General features: G+C 40.9%; 1 protein-coding gene across 3 annotated transcripts in view; it reads right to left on the bottom strand.

Annotated features, from left to right (window-relative positions):
- LOC102405714 (24-hydroxycholesterol 7-alpha-hydroxylase) overlaps positions 1–23,864 on the bottom strand; it is a 101,997-nt gene that overhangs the window by 76,376 nt on the left and 1,757 nt on the right. For 2 of the 3 annotated variants that reach the window (XM_044929320.2, XM_006076147.4), the window contains exons 2-6: positions 16,025–16,160; positions 13,514–13,688; positions 10,286–10,435; positions 9,278–9,371; positions 2,981–3,088 (exon numbers count right to left, since the gene is read on the bottom strand). In XM_044929320.2, coding sequence (XP_044785255.2) covers positions 2,981–3,088; positions 9,278–9,371; positions 10,286–10,435; positions 13,514–13,688; positions 16,025–16,160 — 663 coding nt within the window. Of the gene's footprint in view, positions 1–2,980; positions 3,089–9,277; positions 9,372–10,285; positions 10,436–13,513; positions 13,689–16,024; positions 16,161–16,951; positions 17,421–23,864 lie in introns of those variants that run through there. The other variant, XM_044929324.2, reaches the window with a different exon arrangement.

The raw sequence follows: 23,864 nt of genomic DNA, 5'->3' as shown, positions 1-23,864 counted from the left end.
GAAGCACAGGCCCCATAATCCACACCTCTGGCAGGGCTTTTGGAGGCTCTCCAGGCCACGGTGGGAGATTACAGAAGCTGGGAACAGCAGTAGCTACTCTCACCCTAGGGCATCTGAGAGGTCAAGTTTTGGAAGCCAAAGCAGTTCATTATTAGTGGGCCACTGAACAAAATGACTGATTGAAACCATGGTGTTGCTTTTTATAAGAAAATAAAGTGAATGCTTTTTGAGCCAGGAACTATAAGGCACTTTCCACTCCTTAAAAACATAATGGTCACAATATCCTATGAGGCAGATAACATTCATCCTATCTTATAGATATGGACACTACGGCTCGCAGTTAAACAATTGGCCCACTCTCATATGGCGCTGTGATTTGGCATTGGACTTGATTCAAAAGCCAGTTCAGGGTCTCTGCCTACACGCCAGTTCCCTCTTGGAAGGGCCAACAAGAACCAGTAAGACGGAATTTTCACTGATCATCAGACACTTGCTTTCCGAAATTATTGATTTAAATTCTTTCGCACCAGTGCCAGGAACAGATTCCAAAAAACTGTCTTCCCCTGGGTCAGATCAATGGGGCTTTGTGTCCCTTTCTTCCAGGGGGTCCTTTCTAATGAGATCTTGAAAATTAATCCTGTGACAGGACTGACTTTTGTTGCTGCTTTGGGAGTTGCTTTTGATATCTGCCTTTTAATTTTGCTCTGGCTTAATCAGTTTCCAAAAGAATTGCATAAGGAAAAATCAGAGAATAGTATTAGAGGTACATAAAGAAAGGGAAAGGGTAGACTGTTTTTACTTTCTCCTACCCTAGATGAAATAGATATTTTAGTGACTGACACACACTTGAACAGAGAAGCCAGAATTTCTATTTCTGCTCTTTACAGAATCCACCAGCAATGCAGGAGATCCCTGCTTGCTTCCTGGGTTGGGAAGATACACTGGAGAAGGGATAGGCTACCCACTCCAGTATTCTTGGGCTTCCCTTCTTGCGATTTAGCTGGTAAAGAATCCACCTGCAATGTGGGAGACCTGTGTTTGATCCCTGGGTTGGGAAGATCTCCTGGAGAAGGGAACAGCTACCCACTTCAGTATTCTGGCCTAGGGAATTCCATGGACTATGTACTCCATGGGCTCGCAGAGTTGGACATGACTGAGCAACTTTCAGTTTCTTTATAATGGGTTACAGGAAACCAAAATATTGATACTTAGAAAGCCTTCCATAACTTTTACCAGAGGAAGGAGAAACAAATAATATTTAACACATCTTATTTCTATTTGTTAGAAGAAAAAAGAATACATTTAACATTATACGTGGGTTAAAAGTTCCTGTTTAGTAGAAAACAAACACATAAAAAGTTTAACCTTTAAACTCTCAAATTATATAAGTGCAACTTAAGCTAACATAAAGTCTTCCTGACACAGGAAACAGTTGTGCATCGATCATGAAGTGTCAGACAAGTCTTGTAGCTTTATTCTAATTCATAACAGTTTTAAAAGGAAACAGTTAAAAAATCTCTGCTCTCATCCCCACCACCCGAACTGTGCATCTACATTTTTGTGCAAACAATGAGGCTTCTGAGAGTCTGGAATGTTGATGATGCTAGGCCGAGGGTGCTTTTGTGATCAACCCCCCAAGAAAATCTTGGACACCGAGTGTCTAATGAGCTTCCCTGGTTCATAATACTTCCCAAAGTTTGTCACAACTTAATTGCTAGAGGAATGATGTGTGTCTTGTGTGACCCTGCAGGGAGAAGACTCTTGGAAGCTTGTACCTGGTTCTCTCTGGGCTCCATCCCCCCCACTCCCCTTTTTCCTTTGCTGATTTTGCTTTGTATCCTTCTGCTATAACAAATCTTATCTGTGACTGCAAAAGAAAAAAAACAAAAAACCACACTCCTCTTTCTTTAAAAGTATGGTAAGTTCTAATGTCACCAGCTCCACTCATGGGGAGGCTTCAGGTCTACATCATGCCAACAGGAAGGATACACAGAAGGAGAATGGGTTCAAGGGAAGACAAAGAACTCCTGATGCCTGGGTAGCAGCTGGTTTATCTCACTGAATCTTCACAATAATCTTGTAGAAAATGAGGGTTATGGATTATTAAAAGGCTCAAACCTAGGACCACACTAGGAGTTTTACTATCCCTTTTTACCAATAAGGGAACAGAGGATCAGAGAGTCTGTTACCTCCATAAGATCCTATGCTGTGGCTAGGATACCTGGATTCAGCTCAATTTTAACTGAACTACCCATTTATCTACTCTCTCCCCAATAAATGGCAGGGGTCAAGACTCACTCATCTTTGTAGCACTGATATTAAGCACGTTGCCCAACATGGAAAGTACAGAAAGTGCTCCATACACAGGTGTGGTCACATCTGACCCCTAAGTGCAAAGTCTTCCCTTAGCCTCTTACATGCTGCCTAACAAAGAGCAGAATGCACTTCAGATCTCTGCTGTGCCTCCTTTGTGATCTTTACAGATTTCCTTAGGCACTTAGTTTTATTTTCCTATCTCACAACCAAATCCATTACAGTCATTTTCTTCCCCATAACATGTGGAAAAAAAATTTTTTTTTTAAATTCCCTAGTGGCTCAGTGGTAAAGAATCTACCTGCCAATGCAGGGATACACAGGTACCATCCCTGGTCCAGGAAGATCCCACGGGCCGTGGAGCAATGAAGCCCATGCACCACAACTCCTGAGCTTGTGCTCTAGAGTCTGGGAGCTGCTGAAGCCTGCACGCTAGAGCCTGTGCTCTGCAGCAAGAGAAGCCGCTGCAATGAGAAGCCCACGCCCTGCAACGAGAGAGTAGCTCCCGCTCTCTGCAACTAGAGAAAAGTCCACACAGCAGCAAAGACCTGACACAGCCAAAAATAAATGAACAAATAAATAAATTATAAAAGAGGAAGAAAAATGAAGGGAAAAACTGAAAGTACAGTAGACAGAAATGCATGCCTTCCTTTACTAATATACTTACAGGGACAGTATTGGACAGAGAAGCCCAAAGTAGTAAGAGCCCATAATTAGAACTCTTTTGTTCATTTGCTTCCATCTCTAGGAGGTCCAGTACAGCCTGCATTACTGTCTGTTTAAAAAAAAAAAAGAATATTGTCAAACCAGAGCTATGTGACCAAGACTGATATTAATAAAGATCATCTTTCTTTAATCTGAAAAGAACATTTTTCTTTAATCTGAAAGATACTATTTTTGCTATTCTTAGGTTTGCGATTTCAGACATGCTAAGGGATTTACATACTTACTGGTAGACTAGTGATTGGAAGTAGGGACTCTGAGGTTCAATACTTTTACCACATTGGTTCAAATCCTGGCTTAATTTTTTTAAACACTTTATTTTTTAGAGCAGTTATAGGTTTACAATAAAATTGAGAGGAGAGTACAGAAATTTCTCATATAACCCTTACCCCACATCTGTGTAGCTTCTCCATTGTCGTCAGCATCACTTACCAGAACTGTACATTTTTTTTTTTTTACCAAGGATGAAACTAAATGGATATATCATAATCATCTAAAGTGTATAGCTTACCTTAGGATTCATTCTTGGTGTTGTAAACTCTATGACTTTGGACAAATGCATAATGACATTTATTGTCATTACAATATCACACGGAGTATTTTCATGTCCCTAAAACATCCCCTAGGCTCTGTCTACTCATCTCTGCCCAGTCCCTAACAACCACTGATCTTTCTACTTTCTTCATAGTTTTGCCTTTTCCAAAATGTCACATAATTGGAATCAGACAGTACATAGCCTTCTCATATTAGCTTCTTTCACTTAGTAATATGCATTTATGGTTCCTCCATGTCTTTTCATGGCTTGATAGCTCATTTCTTTTTAGCACTAATACTCTGTTCTCTGTAGGTAGCACAGTTTATCCATTTACCCACTTACCTACTGAAGGGCATGTTGGTTGTGTCTAAATCAGTATATTATAAATATTACAATACTCTAAAACTATGCAGAGAACTGACATTTGACATGGACGGTGCCAGGTCAGATCAGGGCTACATCCAAGGCCACCTACTGTGGCTGTTCTCGGGTCATCACACAAATTCCATGAAAGCATTTCCTTCATTGGAAGGTTTCCCAGATTTGCCTCTGCCAATGGTCATCTCCATCACCATGAAGAAACTCAGGCATTGTAACATTTCCATTAAACTTACTTGTGCACTGTGAATCTTAAATAGGCAATAGAAATAATAGTAGTCACTGCTTTGGAAGGCAAGTACTGTTTTAAGGGCTTCACAGGGATCAAAGCATTCAATGCTCACCCCAGCTCTAAGGAGTAGATCTGTTATTTTCACTGTTTTACATTTGAGGAAATGAAGGCACAGTTAAGTTGGGGAGCTTTGCTAGAGACATACAGATTGTCACTGGTTGAGCTGGGATTGAATCCTGGGAGTCTGGCCCCTGGCTCCAGTGCCCACAATCTTAGCTACTAGACTATCTACCCTTTGAAAGTGAAAGTTGCTTAGTCATGTCTGACTCTTTGTGAGACTCCATGGACTGTAGCCTGCCAGGCTCCTCTGTCCACGGAATTCTCCAGGCAAGAATACTGGAGTGGGTGTAGCCATTCCCTTCTCCAGGGGATCTTTCCAACCCAGGGATCGAACTCAGGTTTCCTGCATTGCAGGCAGATTCTTTTCTTTACTATCTGAGCCACCAGGAAAGCCCTTTAGGGACAATCTTAGCCACTAGGGCTATGCTGCCCCTTAGAGACTCAATCCTTAACTCATGGATTTGGGATTTGGAGAAGTGCACTACGCTAGAATGCAGTGGGTTTTCTTCAGATTCTATAATATGGAAAACACCAATTACATCACTATCAAAGTAAACACATGACTAGAGGCTGTTCCTGTTACTTACAAAGAATGTAATGTTTCAAAAGTGATTAACTCTGGCTTTCTGGTTTTAACAATCCCTTGTTTTCCAGGTATTGAAGTTGTTGTGAAAAATAAATGAGTAGTGAATTTGTGAAATGTGTAATAGTATGGCTGGGACACAGTAAACACCCCACACATGTCAGTGATGTCTTATTGTTTTTGTAACAATGGATTAGCAGGTTTGAAAATAGTTTAAGTACAAATTTCATTTACTTCTGATTTCTATCAGATTTACAATGCAAGTTGTTATGGTACAAAGTTAATGTTTCATTGAAAATCCTACAGATATATTTCATTCTCTTGATAGGCTATTCTGTAGCACAGTCTTTTAAAATAAAAACATTAGTTTAATATGTATCTAGTTTAATATGTATCTAGAATAACATGGGAGAAGGCGATGGCACTCCAGTACTCTTGCCTGCCTCCGTACCCATGGACGGAGGAGCCTGGTAGGCTGCAGTCCATGGGGTCGCGAAGAGTCGGACTCGACTGAGCAACTTCACTTTCACTTTTCATTTTCCTGCATTGGAGAAGGAAATGGCAACCCACTCCAGTGTTCTTGCCTGGAGAATCCCAGGGACGGGGGAGCCTATTGGGCTGCCGTCTCTGGGGTCGCACAGAGTTGGACACAACTGAAGCGACTTAGCAGCAGCAGAATAACACGGGAGACGTCATTCAAGTTAAAATATGATAAAATTATGATGTGATAAGAGTGTGTATAATATTAAAAAAAAAATCTTCTTCTAGTCTTTTGCTTAACTAGGCCATTGAGGGACTTCCATGGTGGTCCAGTGGCTAAGACTCTGTGCTCCCAATGCAGAGGTCCTGGGTTTAATCCCTGGTCGGGGAACTAGAGCCCACATGCTGCCGCTAAGACTCTGTGCAGTCAAAAAAAACAAAAAAACCCTAGGTCATTGAAATCTACTTATACAGTAAAAGACAACAAAATCTTTTATTTTCTTCTTAGCCCATGTTTTTTAAAAGATTGTTGGTATAAAGACATAAACTCTGTGTGAACACTGCTGGAGGAAAACAGAAACAAAATTTTTTTTTTGAAAAGTTAAATATTCCCTAATTTTTTATTCCTGGTACCACTACCACAATTTACAGGGCAATATATCTGATGTAATGCAAAGAAAAAGACAAAGCTACAACGGATAAAAGACCTCAGGAATGTAACATCTAATTGACATTGCTGCTGTTGCTGCTGCTGCTGCTGCTACTAAGTCGCTTCAGTCATGTCCGACTCTGTGCGACCCCATAGACAGCAGCCCATCAGGCTCCACCATCCCTGGGATTCTCCAGGCAAGAACACCGGAGTGGGTTGCCATTTCCTTCTCCAGTGCATGAAAGTGAAAAGTGAAAGTGAAGTCGCTCAGTCGTGTCCGACTCTTAGTTACCCCATGGACTGCAGCCCACCAGGCTCCATCGTCCATGGGATTTTCCAGGCAAGAGTACTGGAGTGGGGTGCCATTGCCTTCTCCGTAATTGACATTACATTGCATTAATCAATAGCTGCACTTTTTGCAAACTGTGGATATAACAGTCCTGAACAGAATGGTTTCCTGTTTAAGCTGCAGTAACTTTTCTGACTATGGATCATCGTTCTTTCTGTGGCAGATTTTTACAGTTTCTCTAATGCATTTGGGACAACTGTCTCAAAGTAACCTGCAGCTTTTCTGACAACTCCTCGCTCTCTCTCCTGCTAAGAACTGTAGTCCTTTGCTTCTGAGTTTTTAGAACTTTCTGCTACCATATCCACCACTTCCACCACCAGATCCCTAACTGCCACCATAGGGATTGCCTGAGCTTCTTCCACCAAAACTGCCCCCTTTCATGGGTCCATAATTTGATTGCTGTTGTCAATTATAATTTCCAAAATCATTATAGTTTCCACCACCACCATAGTTGCCTCCAAAATGTCCTCCTTCATCGATACCATCATATCCTCCACCATGACCACCCTATCCACCACCTTGGTTTCCATATCCTGGTCCACCACCACCATAGCCTCCTCTACGACTATAACCAGGACCACCGCCATAGCTGCCAGCATCCCCTCCAAATCCGCTATATCCACCATCGCCTCCTCCATAGCTCCCTCTGCTGCCACCACCTCCACCACCATAGCCTCCTCTTCCACCAAAGTTTCCACCACGGCCAAAGTTACGTCCACCACCTCCAAAGTTTCCTCCATGACCCATGAAGTTGCCAGATCCACCTCCACAACCTCTTTGTCATCCAGCAGATTGCATCTCTTGTTTAGAAAGGGCCTTTTTTAAAAAATGAAGTCACACAGCTCATGAGTGTTCAAACTGAATTCAGTTCCAGCCATAAACACTGAATAAGCTTCACCAAAGTTCAAAATCTGTCTTTATTCTAAGAGGGAGTTCAAGTACTTATGATTAAAGTATCTCATTTCTTCAGAGTAAGAAAAATAAATGCTATTCTAGAATTACTGTCAGTGGGGAGTTTTAAGAGAAGTGAAGTGAAAGTCGTTCAGTCACGTCCGACTCTTTGCTACCCCATAGACTATACAGTCCACGGAATTCTCCAGGCCAGAATACTGGAGTGCGTAGCCTTTCCTGTCTCCAGGGGATCTTCCCAATCCAGGGATAGAACACAGGTATCCCACATTGCAGGTGGATTCTTGCCAGCTGAGCCACAAGGGAATCCTGGGAAGTTTTAACTAGGGCATTAAAACCCCTGTTTTATAGGCTCCTAGATTACAGATCTACTTGGGTCCAGCTTTTATACACATATGGTTTTACCTCTAAATCCTGGAAAATAATGCAAAGAAAAATGTGTTTATCTAGATCTGTTTGTAAAACAGAATTCTTAGCTGAGACAAAGTTTGTCAGTGAAGGGCATCCCAGTCTAACTTCCTTTCCTTTTGGCTAACTGTTGACTGTTTAATTCTGAATAATGTGTATATGGTGATTATATTTTTTTTGTACTTTACTGTATTATTATTTTTTTAATTTAAGAAAATAAAAGGCAATGTGATTTTCCCCCTTTTCTGTCTTTTCAGAAATGCCTTGCAGAATATAATGACAGCTTAAGATATACAGCAAAGATTGTTTGCATTAAACAATTTAATTCTCCAGCTGTCCTGGTACCCAGTCTAACTTTCTATCCCCTCTATTCAAGAGGGAGATCCCCAAACATTCACACATTCCTTTTTTTTTTCTAAAGTGAACTTCCCCTCCAGTGTTAAGCAGAGTTGTTTAAAATAACACTTGCTCTTGTTAACTAAAAACAAACGAACAAAAATATTTGATATCATCTTTAAGTGCTAAAAGATAGGAAGTGATTTCTTCAATGATGATAACAATGATAAATTCTTACATAGTCTTTACTCTCTTCCAAGTGCTTTCCAAATATTAACTCACTGGATCCCACAACTCTATGAAGTAGGTGACAAAACTTGAGACCAAGAGATTAGGCACCACATCCAAGGTCACAGAGCAGTGACTGGATTTGAGTCTAGGCAGTCCAGGCCAAAAGGAAGCCCAGCCTCCGAGGGTGAGTCTGGAGAATCGGGTAGTTTTCCAAAGCTTCCAGGGATTCTAATGAGTGGTCAGGACTGAGAACCATGCATCAGCAAGCATCAGAACCATCTGGAAGGTGCATTAAACCACAGATGGCTTGGCTCCCAGGGTTTCTGCCTGAGGGGTTCCCAGGTGATGTTGGTACCATTGATCTAGGGACAACATGGGGAGAGCAGTAGATCCAGGACACTTAGAAGCGTGACTCCTGGTGCCTTGCTCTTTAAGTTGTATATCATACTACCTGGCTGCATTTGAAGAGAGAAACAATGAGTGGTGGTGACCTCAGGGGAAAAAACGTCAACTTTGTCAAGCTTTATTATCTTTGCCTAACTACCTGTAACTCCCACCTGAGACTGTTGACACAAACAACTCTCTAATCAATGTGTGTATGCTAAATCACTTCAATCACGTCCAACTCTTTGTGACCCTATGGACCGTAGCCTGCCAAGCACCTCTGTTCACGGGATTCTCCAGGTAAGAATACTGGAGTGGGTTGCCATGCCCTCTTACAGGGGATCTTCCCAACCCAGAGATTGAACTGGCATCTCTTACATCTCCCTCATTGGCAGGCGGGTTCTTTACCACTGTGCCACCATAAATCAATTTAAAAAGAAACTAAGACTATTGCTTTATTTTGTTATCTGTAGTGTCAGTTTTTCGTTTATGGAAAATGGGGTTAATTCCTCCCTTCCTGTTGTGAGGATGTAATAATAAAATAACGTATGCAAACATCCAACACAGTGGATGGCAAAATGCTATCTGACGCATTTCATGATTTTTAGCAACAACAACAACCACAAAAAAAGCTAAGGAAAACTTACCGGGTAATTATCTTTTGCAGATTTGTATGTTTTTATATCTGGAATGTTTTTCTCAAAAAGTGCTAGAAGCCACTTTTTGGATTTTGACCAGTTTCTAGGTGAGAAAGAATACGTGTATAAATTAACTGAAAAGCACTCCAGAAGTAATAGATCACAGCAGAAAAGGGACACTATCTACGGAATCTTAATTCTCCAAACGTCTTCTTTTTCAGCGGGAGCTTCATGAGAGGTCTTCCTTCAGATTTATCAGTACCCAAGGAAAACTGAGGGGGCAAGGCTGCCATATTTTAGTATCTTTCGCAAAGAAACGCGTGCATTCCTAGGGGACAGGTGCTGAATGAGAAAACAGGGCCGACGACTTGCTCAGCCTAAGTTTACTCTGGCTGTTGCCAGTCTCAGGAGGATGAAAAACTAGCACAGCGACCTGTGATTAGGTTAAATGAGGTAAAGCAAACTGACTAAGAGCAAAATTTTTAATCTTTTCTGACCAGTCATCAGTGTAGACCAACTGCCAAGAAACTAAAAAAAAAAAAAAAAAAAATCACATTACTTTCTAATCAAACTGTTTCATAAACTTTTATCTGAGCCAATCGTGAGAAATACAATTGACCCCAACTACTGTTGCCTCAGGGGAGAATATGGACAAAGTCTGATCCTGACCCAAGTCACACGTGATAATGCAGGAATGACTGGTAAGAGTAAGCTGGAAATGGCATAGAAGGGAAACGACATAGAAGGTCTCAAAACAGATTCTTCATTTCGTTCTCGTATTCTCCCCTTCCCCTCTTGTTTTTGTTCCTCAAAATGAGACTAAAGAAATAATCCATCACTTTTCTTCAGTTCCTCCCTCAGCTCACACACACACACACCTAACTGGTCATAAGAATTAGCTTCTATCTCTCCCATGTAAACTGCTATTATATCTACTTAGAACAAAGAAAGGAGTGACAAATATTAATGGCTGAGGGGAGCTTGAAAAGGGAATTAATACAGGAAACAGCTGTCTACCTGAGGAGCCATTCTGGCAACTGGGACCCATATTCGAAACCTTCATCGTAAGCTTGAAAGTGCTGATGAAACTCCCTGATTTTCCTCTCGTCTGTGGGAAACAGACCTTTTTTAAAGAGTATGTTCACTGTCACTGGGTAAAGCAGGTGCCTGCAAAGATAGAAACACATAAAATGTCAGAGCCAATGACCAAAGAAGAGAGGCACGGGATACAAGAAGCTGTTACTGAACAGCTGTATACTAGGGGTGGACAATCAAATGTGAGGCTGCCAAGGCTGCAGTGGTAAAGAACCTGCCTACCACTGCAGGAGACATCAGAGACGCCAATTCGATCCCTGGGTTGGGAAGATCCCCTAGAAGAGGAAATGGCAACCCACTCCAGTATTCTTGCCTGGAGAATTCCATGGACAGAGAAGCCTGGTGCGCTACAGTCCATGGGATAGCAAAGAGTCGGATACAACTCAAGAGACTTAGCACACACGCATGCACGCAATCATATGTGATCAATTTAGTGGGGGGAAGTCACTCTTAAGAGCTTTTAATATTTGGTTACTGTGCTCGAGATAACTTGGGGGTAAAGTTGTGGTCTTATTTATCTAAAGATTTTCAAACGCTTTCTAAGCAAGTATTGTTCAATCCTGATAAATGTGAGCTTAAAACTCTTAGGTGGTGTTTCAGGGGGGCTCTGAAGAGCTCTGGTACCATAGTTCTTTACATTTCAGCACAGAAAGAATTCATCGAGAGGCAGAGTGATAGATAAGGAGTGACTTATTAGGATAGGATGCTTGTGAGGCTTACGAGTTGTGGGTCAGAGGAGGCTACAACCCAAGAATTTACTGGGCTACAGTTTTATAATCAAAGGAAAAATGGGGAAGTGGAGAAGATCTTCTTTTTCTTGAGCAGATGTCATGCTTCCATCATCAGTTCCTCCTGCTGGTTGGGCAGGGGAGTTTTCTTGTCCCTACATGGTCAAGCCACGTCCATAAATTATTGTTTTTTATGTGTACAGAGAGCGTGTCCTAACTTACTGAGGTCACTGAGCTGGATTAGGGTCTCATGCCACTTTTGTTACATTGTTTTGGGGCATGTCTTGTGCTTCTGTGCATGGTTTTGCTGCTAAACAAGCCTGCCTGGTTTCATGGTTACGTAAATCGGTTTTCTTGAGTAATCATTAACTTACAGGGGCCTCCCATGTTTTATTCTACTTGCAATCCCCTAGTGGGATTAACTAATCACCTACTTTGTCCCTATACTCTGTCCTCATCAAGCTGATACACAGAAAAATTCAATACAATTTCAACAAGCATTTATTTTTAGCCAATAACAACAATAACCAAGATACTGCTCTTACCTTTAGACAGCAGCAAAAAAATACCCAAACAAAGAATCAAGGGCAATATTAGTCACCAAATTCCTAATATCTCCCAGGATTTTATGACTTTGAACCATACTAAAAATTCAAATGAAGTAGTGAGAAATGGAATATTTCCTGCCATATCAGTAAACAAAGGATATCATAGTCATCGGCACCTATAGCCACCACTGATGGTGAGCTGGCGAGCCCTGAGGAAACTCAGGAAGGAAAAGAATACCTGCCATCTGGCAGCCCTCAGACTGCAGGCACTCCCTGCGGTGAACCCCAGGAGCCTCAAGATATGAAAACACGGGATATTAGCCCCAGAGAGCTGAGGTGCCTATCAAATGAATGATTTCAGTGAGCCCAGACTCTTGTATATTCCCAAACATAGAAAAGTGCTAAATTCCTGAGATATGTGGTTTTCTTTGATTAATAAAAATCTTCTGATAGATGTTCAGACTACCTGTCCTTTGTTGCAAAACTTCTACACGACCTGGCTCCTGGTCTCACCTTTTCAGAGCAGTTCTCTAAGGGTAACCCAAGATGAAGTTGAAGTTTTAGGGCTTGAAATCCTAAAAATTCCCACCAAACAAAACATAACTCTCAGCTTTTAGGTTGTGAATATTTCTGAAGTCTACGTTATCTGTAAGTTTTCCCTCAAATGAATAAAATTACTGTGGAATACTTATGTAAAAGAATATCAAATATTATTAATATGTTCTAGATTACTAACACTAAGTACTGTTTCTTCCATTTTTGTTTGCCATCTCTCCTTTACAGAAAATTCTCAGGATCTCCTTCTGTCACAGTTCCAAAGTTATTCAAGAATCTGTTTTGTTTTGTTGTATATATTAGGCATGTCAAAAGTTTGGTTGGTTGGTTGTTTTCATTTTTATTTTTTCTGTCTCTATTTCTAGACTTCTAACAAAATATTAAATGTTGTTGTGCTTTACGAGCCTGAACAGTTGAATCCTGCCTCCAGTATCAGGGCATCCCCCTGAGATGGAAAAGGGCCTCACTGGTAACTTCAATTTACCAAATCTCCCTGCATGTGGTGGAGATTTTTCACATGGCTCCCATGCTCAGCCCTGACATTTGTCAAAAAGCTCCGGAACATAACTGAGCACTACCTGGCTCCCCATACTGTCCTTTCCTGTCTCACTGTCTCAGCATCTCTGCTCTCAGAGGACTCTGGGCTCACTCCTGAGGCCGATGGTGGCTTTGTCTCAGCCACCTTGTGAAGTCTCACAAACATCTCCTGGAACCTTGTCCTCTACTTTGCAATCCTCTCCTCTCCCCTCTCCTCTCAATGTCCTCTTCAATTTGTCAATCACAAATTGCACTGAACGCTTTATCAAAATTCTGATGGATACATGACAGTTATATGAAGGAAACTCATGTAGAACATACAAAATTGTAAGGAATGACTAAGATGAAATTATTATATATGCCTGCTAAGTTGCTTCAGTTGTGTCTAACTCTTTGTGACCCCATGGACTGTAGCCTGCCAGGCTCCTCTGTCCATGGGAATCTCCAGGCAAGAATACTGGAGTGGGTTGCCATGCCCCACTCCAGGGGATCTTCCCAACCCAGGGATTGAACCCATCTCTTACATCTCCTGCACTGGCAGGCAGGTTCTTTACCACTAGCGCTGCCTAGGATCTATTGGTTCGTTTGCTTAAGTTCAAATTGAAGTACTAAATGAAAACTGCCCATTAATTAGAATTTAAAAGATCAACAGAATGTTTTAATTGCTTAGTACGGTAGATTTCATAATCCACCACATAGTATTTCAGGTCCAACATATAGGCTTCAAACTTTATTACTCCAAAAAAAGAAAACAAAACAAAAATAACAAGGCATTGATTTACCTCATAAACTTGTTCAGGTCTGTGGTCCCATGAGTACCTAAATTCTGCAACTGTTCCTGTAATTCTTCAGTCAATTGTCCAGTGAATTTGTATAGGTTGAAAATCCCCATTTTCCCTTTCACCGTGATATAAAGTTTCTCGTGCAGTTTTAAAAAGATATTCTTTGCGATGGATGCTATAAACAGAGAAAACACTTTTCAAAAGAAGCAACCCCTTCTTGAAGTAAACAGTCAATATGTCTTGATCAGCAGGAACTAGAGCCAAAGGTGAAGATTCAACATAGACTGTGAGATGGTGAAAGCCTTAACGAAGTTTGCAAGAACTTCTACCCTCTTTCCAGCTCTCCAATGGTATTTCCAGTGTCTTCGCCCTCCAAATATATATTTCAGGTAAAACACACTTTTTTTTACATCTCACCATCTTCATGAGCTGTTCTATCTGCTCAGAATGTTATCTATTTTTGACAACAACCCTCTCTTCCCTTACACACCTATAAGATACACATTTCTCCTTCTGACTTCTTTTCTCCTTCAAGTGTCTTAAATATTGTCTCCATCAGCAGGATCTTCCTAACTCCATGAATAGCTTTGGCCCCACTGTTTCCCCTGCCTTTTTTTTTTAGACTTTTTTTTTAAGGTGGATTATTTTTAGTCTCTATTGAATTTATTACAATATTGTTTTTGCTTTATGTTTTGGTTTTTTGGCCATGAGGCATGTGGGATATTAGCATCCAGACCAGGAATCAAACCTGCATCCCTTGGATTGGAAGGTGAACGCTTAACCACTGGACCACCAGGGAAGTCCCCACACTGTTCCACCATTCCCTTTATCTCAGTGTTCATGCTCCTTTCATGACACACCTGGTCTGGTCTGGGTGTTAAAGAGTATGAATTTTTGAACTCATTATTCCTTTATATTTTTCTTTAATCCTCTTTAATTATCTTTGAAATAAGTTTTTTAAAAACTAATTTTTAATTTTATATTTCATCATCCTATTATATGTAGGTTACATTTCACATAAATTAATGAAAAATAATTTGTAGATTTCTTGACTATGTATCATCTCCGTGGTAGGGGTATATTTAAAAGGAATGAGAAGCTGGCTCATGAGTAAATATTAAGATATTTTATCTGTTAAATAGAAATATTTAAACACGAAAGTCCCCCGGGGGGGCAGAGCTGAAAAAAAAAAAAGTGATCATTTCAATATACCTCTGATACGTAAGTTGGTATATTTTTCTGAAGGAATATGTGAATTTACAGATCAAGAATCTTCCAAGTATTTATATTTCTTTGATCTGGAATGCCACAGTCAAGAAGCATTAAAGAGTCAAAAATGTAATCAACATGTTGTGATTTTTCATGCAAGCAACAAAAAATAATAATCATGCTATTGATCTAACAGCCTCGAAAACAAACTTTTGTCTTAATGGCAAGAAATGCATAAAAGAAGCTATAGGAAAAGGAACCTAAGGAAGAAGCCAAAAAAGGAAGCCAAGAGAAAGATGTTAGAAGCAAGCAGAGGCATTGTGAAAGCAGAGAAAAGAACCAGGTGTAAAATGAACCAGGGGGGAGAAATAAAGGCAGACAGTCACACTGAAAGTATGCGGATTGAGTCCAGCAGTCTCTGAGGATGAAGAAAGGGCACCATTTATATGAAGCCAAGCCCCACTCACCTTAATAACCCTGTGGACTATGTCAGGAAATGCCACAGTAAAGAGCTTACTGGGGCTTCCTTGGGGGACCAGGGGTTAAGAATCTGCCTTCCAATGCAGGGCATGTGGGTTTGATCCCTGGTCAGGGAACTAAGATCCCTCATACTGCGGGGTAACTAAAGGCACACACTGCAACTAGGGAGCCGATGGCACAAAGAGCAGCTCTCCTGTCCTGCAACAAAAGACGGAGCACAGCCAAAATAAAGGAGGGGGGCTCACTAAGTGGTACAACATGAGATCAAACAAAGAGCAATAGCCTGTAAAACATATGCACAGCAGCATAATAGAGTCAGTGACATCTTGGGGGCTGTTAACAGGATATAAATTCCAATATTTTCCCAAGTAAACATGAGGTGACCTTATCTTTTACACATGCCTTGTGGAGATCCTAATGTTTGACACTGCAAATAATTCATTTTTAGGGCTTGGTTCAGATGGTAAAGAATCCACCTGCAATGCAGGAGACCTGCCTTTGACCCCTGGAATGGGAAGATTTCCCTAGAGAAGGGAATGGCTACCACTTCAATATTCTTGCCTGGAAAAACCCATGAACAGAGGAGCCTGGCAGGCTACAGTCCATGGGGCCACAAAGAGTTGACACAACTGAGCGACTAAGCACACAATTTGTTTTTCAAAGGCCAAACTCATCACAAACTCTTTTCTATCCCTACTCTAAAGAATAAAATAATGGGTCTGCCTCATTTTTGATAGAGGAGTGAAGATGTGCTTGTTACCTAGAACTGCCCTTGGGATTCCATGTTGCATTTCAAATGGCCTATCTGAAAATACTGTTTACCTGTATGATAGACGGGATTTTGCACTGCTAGTTCAAAATTTATTTCTTTGGATTTTAGAAACACATTAATTCCCTCTTCTTCAGTAACAAAGGTCATTCGGGTGCCCATAACAATGACTGTAAATACTGGTCCATACTGAAAGAAAACACATAAGTAGAGATCAGATTAGTAAGCATTTCTAATAGATAAGTTACTGGACATGGGTTATGCTTAAGACAGAGTTCCTCAAGAACCCCGATACTGAAATTACAGTCAAGATAAAAACTATTAAGATTACGTATAATGTATGCGTGCTCAGTCACATCCGACTCTTTGCGAACCCATGGACTATAACCTGCCAGGCTCCTCTGTCCATGGAATTTTCCAGGCAAGAATACTGGAGTGCCTTTCCATTTCCTAGTAATTAGTTATAAATTTTGATGGATGGAGTGAAATTTAATTATATAAATCCTAATTTATTGTCATAATATTTAACCTTCCTTTTGATCGTATTTTTATTTGTTTGCACCTTCCATTCTGGCAGTAGGAAATAATACTCAGAAATAATTGTTAGAAATTAGGTTAAACACTGCGAAATTCCAACACTGTTTTCAAGATACCTGGAGGGTTATAAGCAACCTATGGCTGAACTTTGTTCAAGAAAAAGATAAACTGCTGACTGATTTCACCGTCAATCTCTGGTCACTCAACAATGTCTACAATAGAAAGTTCTGTAGTGTTCACTTTCTCCCTTTCCAAAATGACTCACCTGTTCACCCTGCCCAACCCTCTCCACTCTGAGTGTTCCTGCTTTGTAACTCACTGGGGAAAAATGAGCACTCTCAGCTTCTCACCACCAGGGCAAAGAATTGTACCCATTTGTACTCATTCTCCATGCTTCCCCTCAAGTCAACAGATGGAGGGTCCTGCCCCTGGGAAATGCCCACCCTCCTTCACTTGTGATATGGAGTCTATAGTCTCTCTTTGTTCTTCATGGATACCTTCTCTCTCATACACCATCAGTTGCGCCTTTTCTATCAGATCACTCCTAGGAGCCTACAAACATCCTCTAGTGCAGAGTTTGGCTTCAAGGAGTCCACAATTATACTGGGAGAAAAAGATATCATTATTTTCACTGGCCTCTAATTATAATTTAACATTTTATTCAATTATGAATGGAGGCAATAAACCACAATCTTCCCCACAACTCTAACCTCAAAAGAGCTTACTGTTCCAATTGTACTTTTTTAGATTTGGTGTCTATTTGGCATCCATTCATCACAGGGTCAATTACATTAGCTACATTTTATTTTTTATTTTTCTATTCAAATGACGACTCTTAAATTCTCTTCAATGTTCTCTAGAATACATTTAAATAACCAGAGGTAAAATACAAAGGGTTGATTAAGATGTATTTTTATTTTCTTAGAATACTCAAAATGAACTCATTTAAACACAAACCAATCTCATATTTCAAAAGAAAAGTACAGGCAGCACAAATGGAGGAGAAGAGGAACCATTACATTAAGAATATTTTAATTGTTTTTAAGCCATACAAATCTTTCAAATTCCACTAACAAAAAAGCATTTTATAGCTTCTACCCAAAATTTACAGAAGTCCCAAATTGATATGATTCTTTTGTCTTCTTGAGCTATGTTTTCTTATTCATGATGTTCAGCTTTGGAGGCCTCACAATGTTGTTGTTGAGTTGCTAAGTCAAGTCCAACTCTCGCAACCCCATGGTCTGTATGTAGCCTGCCAGGCTCCTCTGTCCATGGGACTCCCCAGGCAAGAATACTGTAGTGGGTAGCCATTTCTTTCTCCAGGAGATCTTCCCGACCCAGGGATCGAACTGGCTTCTCCTGCACTGGCAGGCAGATTCCTTAACACTGAACCACCAGGGAAGCCCAGTGGCCTCACTACTGGGTAGAAATGGCCCTCTCAGAGCTAGCTGATAATTAGAGAGAGCAAAGGATTCAGCCAACCAGGAACATGCCTTTCATATGGAAGTCAACCCATCTTGAGTCTATATCACCAACCCCTTCCTGGTCTAACTCTGACACACCAAGCCAGTATGATCCCTGCCCTAAATCATCCCAGAAAAAGTCACTGGGCATCTGGAGACCAACCCTAGAGCTCAAAGCCCCAAGAAACTCTTCAGGGTCGTCAGTCCTAAACTGTCTACCCTGTCTTGCCTTGCTTTCCCAAGGAAACTCCAACAAATGCTGTGCATGGGGCTTTTTCTGTTCCATCTTCTGCATCTTGATGGACAGAGTTCTTTCTGCTGTGGCCTTGCCTAGCACACAGTGACCCTTGCCTTGGACCCATGAGTTTTATAACCTTCTTCCTTCAAAGCCTCATTCTCATTTCCTCCTGTGGCCACACTGACTTTCCCGGACCACATTCAACATGTATATTTTTGGAACCACCACCCATACTTTTATATCCCATTATAGTAAATTGATGCTTTCAAATTGTGGTGCTGGAGAAGACTCTTAAGAGTCCCTTGGACAGAAAGGGGTTGGTCAAGCCAGTCAATTCTTAAGGAAATCAACCCTGAATAGTCATTGGAAGGACTGAATCTGAAGCTGAAGCATCAATACTTTGGCCATCTGACACGAAGAGATGACTCTTTGGAAAAGACCCTGATGCTGGGAAAGACTGAGGGCGGGAGGAGAAGGGGGCGACAGAGGATGAGATGGTTGGCTGACATCACTGACTCAATGGACACGAGTTTGAGCAAACTCTGGGAGGTAGTGAAGGACAGGGAAGCCTGGCATGCTGCACTTCGTGAGGTGGTAAAGTGTCGGACATGACTTGGTGACTGAACAACAACAGTTATTATGAATATCTCAAAGTACCGTCAGGCTCATAGTATTTCAATATGAGTCATTTCCAGATCTGCATGACATGGCATGTGATCATTCCTGGAACACACTGTTGGATGCTATTAGGCAACTATGAGCCTAATAGCTGATACCCCAAAACAGTGAAGCCTCATATTTTTCCATTAGTGATGCAGACATCTACATTGTTTCCCACGTTCCCTACCTTCAGTGGTTTATTACTGAATACTTAGAAGAAGATGAATCATTTTCATTGGTGAAGGTTTGCTCAAATGAGAATTCTTAAGTTTCCATCAGGAAAGTGACCTTTGGCAACATGTACAGGCACTCTGGCCACATTTTAGGTAATACTGTCCATCTCACTTGATAGTAAGTCCAAGTTCTAGTTTCTCAAGCCTAACTTTTTAGAGTCACCTCGGACCCTTTTCATTCTTTCACACACCACATTCCATTCACCAGGAAATCCTGCTGCTTCCACCTTTAAGAGAGATGCAGTCACTTCTCCAACTTCCACTGCTATCACCATGGTACAAGCCACCAGGGTCTCAAGCGTGAATTCTTGCCAAAACCTTCAAATCACCTTTTTTCTCTTAGTTTTATGTTTTTATTTTTAACGGAGTGCCCAAAGTGACCGCTTAAAATTTAAATCAGATCACATTACTCCTCTGCTCAAAACACAGTTTCCCACTTCACTCTAAGTTACAATGTTCTCTTAATAATCTGTAATAACCTATATGGGAAAAGAATTTGAAGAAGAATGAATATATGAACATGTATAACTGAATAACTCTGCTGTACATCTGAAACTAACACAACATCGACTATACCCTAATGTGTGCATGCGTACTTAATTGCTTCAGTCTTGTTCGACTCTTTGCGACCCTACAGACTATAGCCCATCAGACTTCTCTGTCCATGGGATTCCCCAGGTAAGAATACTAGAGTGGGTTGCCATGCCCTCCTCCAGGGGATCTTCCTGACCCAGGGATCAAACCCTAGTGTCTTAAGTCTCCTGTACTGGGAGGTAGGTTCTTTCTTTACCATTAGCGCCACCTGGGAAACCCCATAATCTAATCTAAAATAAAAATTAAATTAAAAAAATACACTGACATTTTGAATCTGATCATTTACTCCACAGATACTGGCACACACAGAAATGACATTTGTTGCTACATTATTTATAATAGTGAAATATGGAAAACAAACCATGTCAATCATTAGATGACTAAGTGAACTATGACTCAGGGAATATTCTGCAGCTTTTAAAACAAATGCAGATGCTTTTGTGTCTGTGTAGGATGAAAGAAAAGAGGGGTAGATTACAAAAATCATATTTTTAAAGGCATCAGAGAGTTGGGGAAACAATAAGATCTAAATGGACTAAAACTCCACCAAGAATAGGAGTGAACTGATTTAGTGACTAGGTCACTATTTCCCTGGTAGCAACTGTGAATTCTGGGTATGGACCAGGTCAGGTCTGAATTAGGCACATTTGAAAAACCTACAGGTAATAAGAAATTTAATGCTGAAACATTGAACACTTTTTCCTGAATATTAGGAAAAAGACAAGCTAATCTATGTACACCATTTTTATTCAACAATATATTAGAAGTTTCTCTTTATGATGGAGAAGGGAACGGCTACCCACTCCAGTATTCTGGCCTGGAGAATTCCAGGGACTGTATAGTCCATGGGGTCGCAAAGAGTTGGACATGACTGAGCGACTTTCACTTCACTTCACTTCTCTTTATGTAAGAAAAAGAAATAAAAGGCATAAAGATCAGAAAACAGGAAATAAACTTATCTGTTTGTAGGATCTATTGTGTATGCCTAAAAATCCTAGGAAATCTACCAAATAACTACTGGAACTAATCAGTGAATTTGGCAAGATAAGAGAATACAAAACAAAAACAATTATATCTTTTATGTGCCAGTGATATCACTGGAAAACAAAAGTGAAACAATTTATGGACTTCCCTGGGTGTCCAGTGGTTAACACTCTGCACTCCTAAGGCAGGGGGTGCAGGTTTGATCCCTGGTCAGGGAACTAAGATCCCCATATGCCTGCTATGCAGTGCAGCCAAGGGGAACAAAAAGTGAAAACATTCTACAATTTCTGCAATATCCTCAAGGTATCTACAACATAAAGAATATAAAATACTTCAGAAAAATAATTAACAATCACAGGCAAGACTCCCATCATTAGAAACTACAGAATATGCCTAAAAAAGTTATATAACAAATGGGAGATATGGCAGTTATAGAAGACAATATCATTAAAAAGTCAATTTTCCCTCAATTTTTCTGTAGACTTAACAAACTTCCCAATTATATTTCCATCAGTTTTTATTATTATTGCCAAGCCAATTCAAAAATTTATATTAAAATGCAAATAATCTTAAATGCATTTTCATACTGTTCATGGGGTTCTCAAGGCAAGAATACTGAAGTGGGTTACCATTCCCTTCTCCCAACAGACCACGTTTTGTAAGAACTGTCCACCATGACCCGTCCATCCTGGGGGGCCCTACATGTAATGCATGGCTCATAGTTTCATTGAGTTAGACAAGGCTGTGATCCAAGTGATCAGTTGGGTTAGTTTTCTGTAATTGTAGTTTCCATTCTGTCTGCCATCTAATGGATAAGGATAAGAGCCTTAGGAAGCTTTCTGATAGGAGAAACTGGCTGCGGGGGAATCTGGGTCTTGCTCTGGTGGGCGGGGCCATGCTCAGTAAATCTTTAATCCAATTGTCTGTTGATGGGTGGGGCTGTGTTCCCTCCCAATTGTTTGGCCTAAAGCCAAACTATGGTAGGGTTAATGGTGGTAATGGCGACCTCCTTCAAAAGGACTTATGCCAGACTACAGAATTCAGTGTCCCTGACTCCATGGCAGGCCACTGTCAACTCACGCCTCTGCTGGTGCCTCCTGGACACACACAGACGCTGGTTCAGTCTCTTGTGAGGTCACTGCTCCTTTCTCCTTGGTCCTGGCATGCACAAGGTTTTGTTCATGCCGTCCAAGAGTATGTTTCCCTAGTCCTATGGAAGTTGGGTAATCAAATCCCTCTGGCCTCCAAAGTCAAATTCCCTGGGGGTTCTCAGTCCCTCTCCAGATCCCCAGATGTTGGAAAACCTGTTGTGGGCCCTAGAACTTTCACAACAGTGTGAGAACTTCTTTGATATAACAGTTCTCCAGTTTGTGGGTCGTCTGCTCAGTGGCTCTATGGTGGGACACACACGCAGAGCCTCCCACGTCTGCTGCAGCCAAAGCCCCTATCCCTGCAGCAGGCCACTGCTGACCCATGCCTCCACAGGAGACACCCAAATACTCAAAGGCAAGTCTGGCTCAGTTCTTGTGGGGTCCCTGCATCCTGGTGCCCACAAGGTTTTGTTTGAATTACAGTTAGAACTGGTCATGGAACACCAACCAGTTCCAAATTGGGCAAGGAGTACATCAAGGCTGCATATTGTCACCTTGCTTATTTAACTTATATGCAGAGTACATCATGTGAAATGCCCAACTAGATGAAGCACAAGTTGGAATCAAGACTGCCGGGATAAATATCAATAACCTCAGATATGCAGATGACACCACCCTTATGGCAGAAAGCAAAGAGGAACTAAAGAGCCTCTTGATGAGAGTGAAAGAGGAGAGTGAAAAAGCTGGCTTAAAACTCAACATTCAAAAAACGAAGATCATGGCATCCGGTCCCATCACTTCATGGCAAGTAGATGGGGAAACAAAGGAAACAGTGACAGACTTTATTTTCTTGGGCTCAAAAATCACTGCAGATGGTGACTGCAGCCATGAAATAAAAGATGCTTGCTCCTTGGAAGAAAAGCTGTGACAAACCTAGACAGCATATTAAAAAGCAGAGACATTACTTTGCTGACAAAGGTCCATCTAGTCAAAGCTATGGTTTTTCCAGTAGTCATGTACAGATGTGAGAGTTGGACCATAAAAAAAGCTGAGCACCCAAGAATTGATGCCTTTGAACTGTGGTGTTGGAGAAGACTCTTGAGAGTCCCTTGGACTTCAAGGAGATCAAACCAGTCAATCCTACAGGAAATCAGTCCTGAATATTCACTGGAAGGACTGATGCTGAAGCTGAAATTCCAATACTTAGGCCACCTGATGCAAAGAACTGACTCATTGGAAAAGACCCTGATGCTGGGAAAGATTAAAGGCGGGAAGAGAAGGGGACCACAGAGGATAAGACGGTTGGATGGCATCACTGACTCCATGGACATGAGTTTGAGCAAGCTCCGGGAGTTGGTGATGGACAGGGAAGCCTGGCACACTGCAGTCCACAGGGTCGAAAAGAATCAGACACCACTGAGTGACTGAACTGAACTGAACTGAATCTTGAATGCCACATCAATGCCAAAATATTCAAAGAATTTTCACTACTTGTTTTAAAGATTTACTATAACTGTATTAGTTTTTATTTATTTACTGTATTTATTTACTGTATTAGTGTTAACAAAGGAGTGGGCATTTAATCAACGGAATAGGATAGAAAGGCTAGACATAGATCTACACATATATGTCAATTAATCTTTGAAATGCTACAAAAGGCAATTAAGTGAGGAAAGGAAAGTCCTTCAAGAAATGATACTGAAACAACTGGACATGGAGATGGGAAAAAAGTAAAACTCACCCCTTCTGTACACGTTACAAAAAAATTAACTCTAAGTGGCTCTAGGACCTAAATATAAAATAGAAAGCTATAAACCTTTTAGAAGAAAACAGAATAAACTTTGTGACCTTGCTTGACCTTCTAAGACAAGCTTTCAGAAACATACCTAAAGATTTATCAAAATCATATATCTAAGGAAGGCTACAGAAGACTAAGATGTATTTCTTTAAAAGATAGTATTTTTCATCTATCAAACTAGCAAGAATTATGGTACCTAGTGTGGGCCAGGATATGAGCGTCAGAACTCTCCTACACTCAAAGGAAAAGAAAAAGGATTCTTACATCATTCTTTAATCCTTACATAATCCCTGCT

The sequence above is a fragment of the Bubalus bubalis genome, chromosome 2 (genome assembly GCF_019923935.1).
Source record: "Bubalus bubalis isolate 160015118507 breed Murrah chromosome 2, NDDB_SH_1, whole genome shotgun sequence".
Classification (NCBI taxonomy): domain Eukaryota; kingdom Metazoa; phylum Chordata; class Mammalia; order Artiodactyla; family Bovidae; genus Bubalus; species Bubalus bubalis.
The sequence above is the reverse complement of the archived record's forward strand: the minus strand, read 5'-3'. Positions and strand labels throughout refer to the sequence as shown.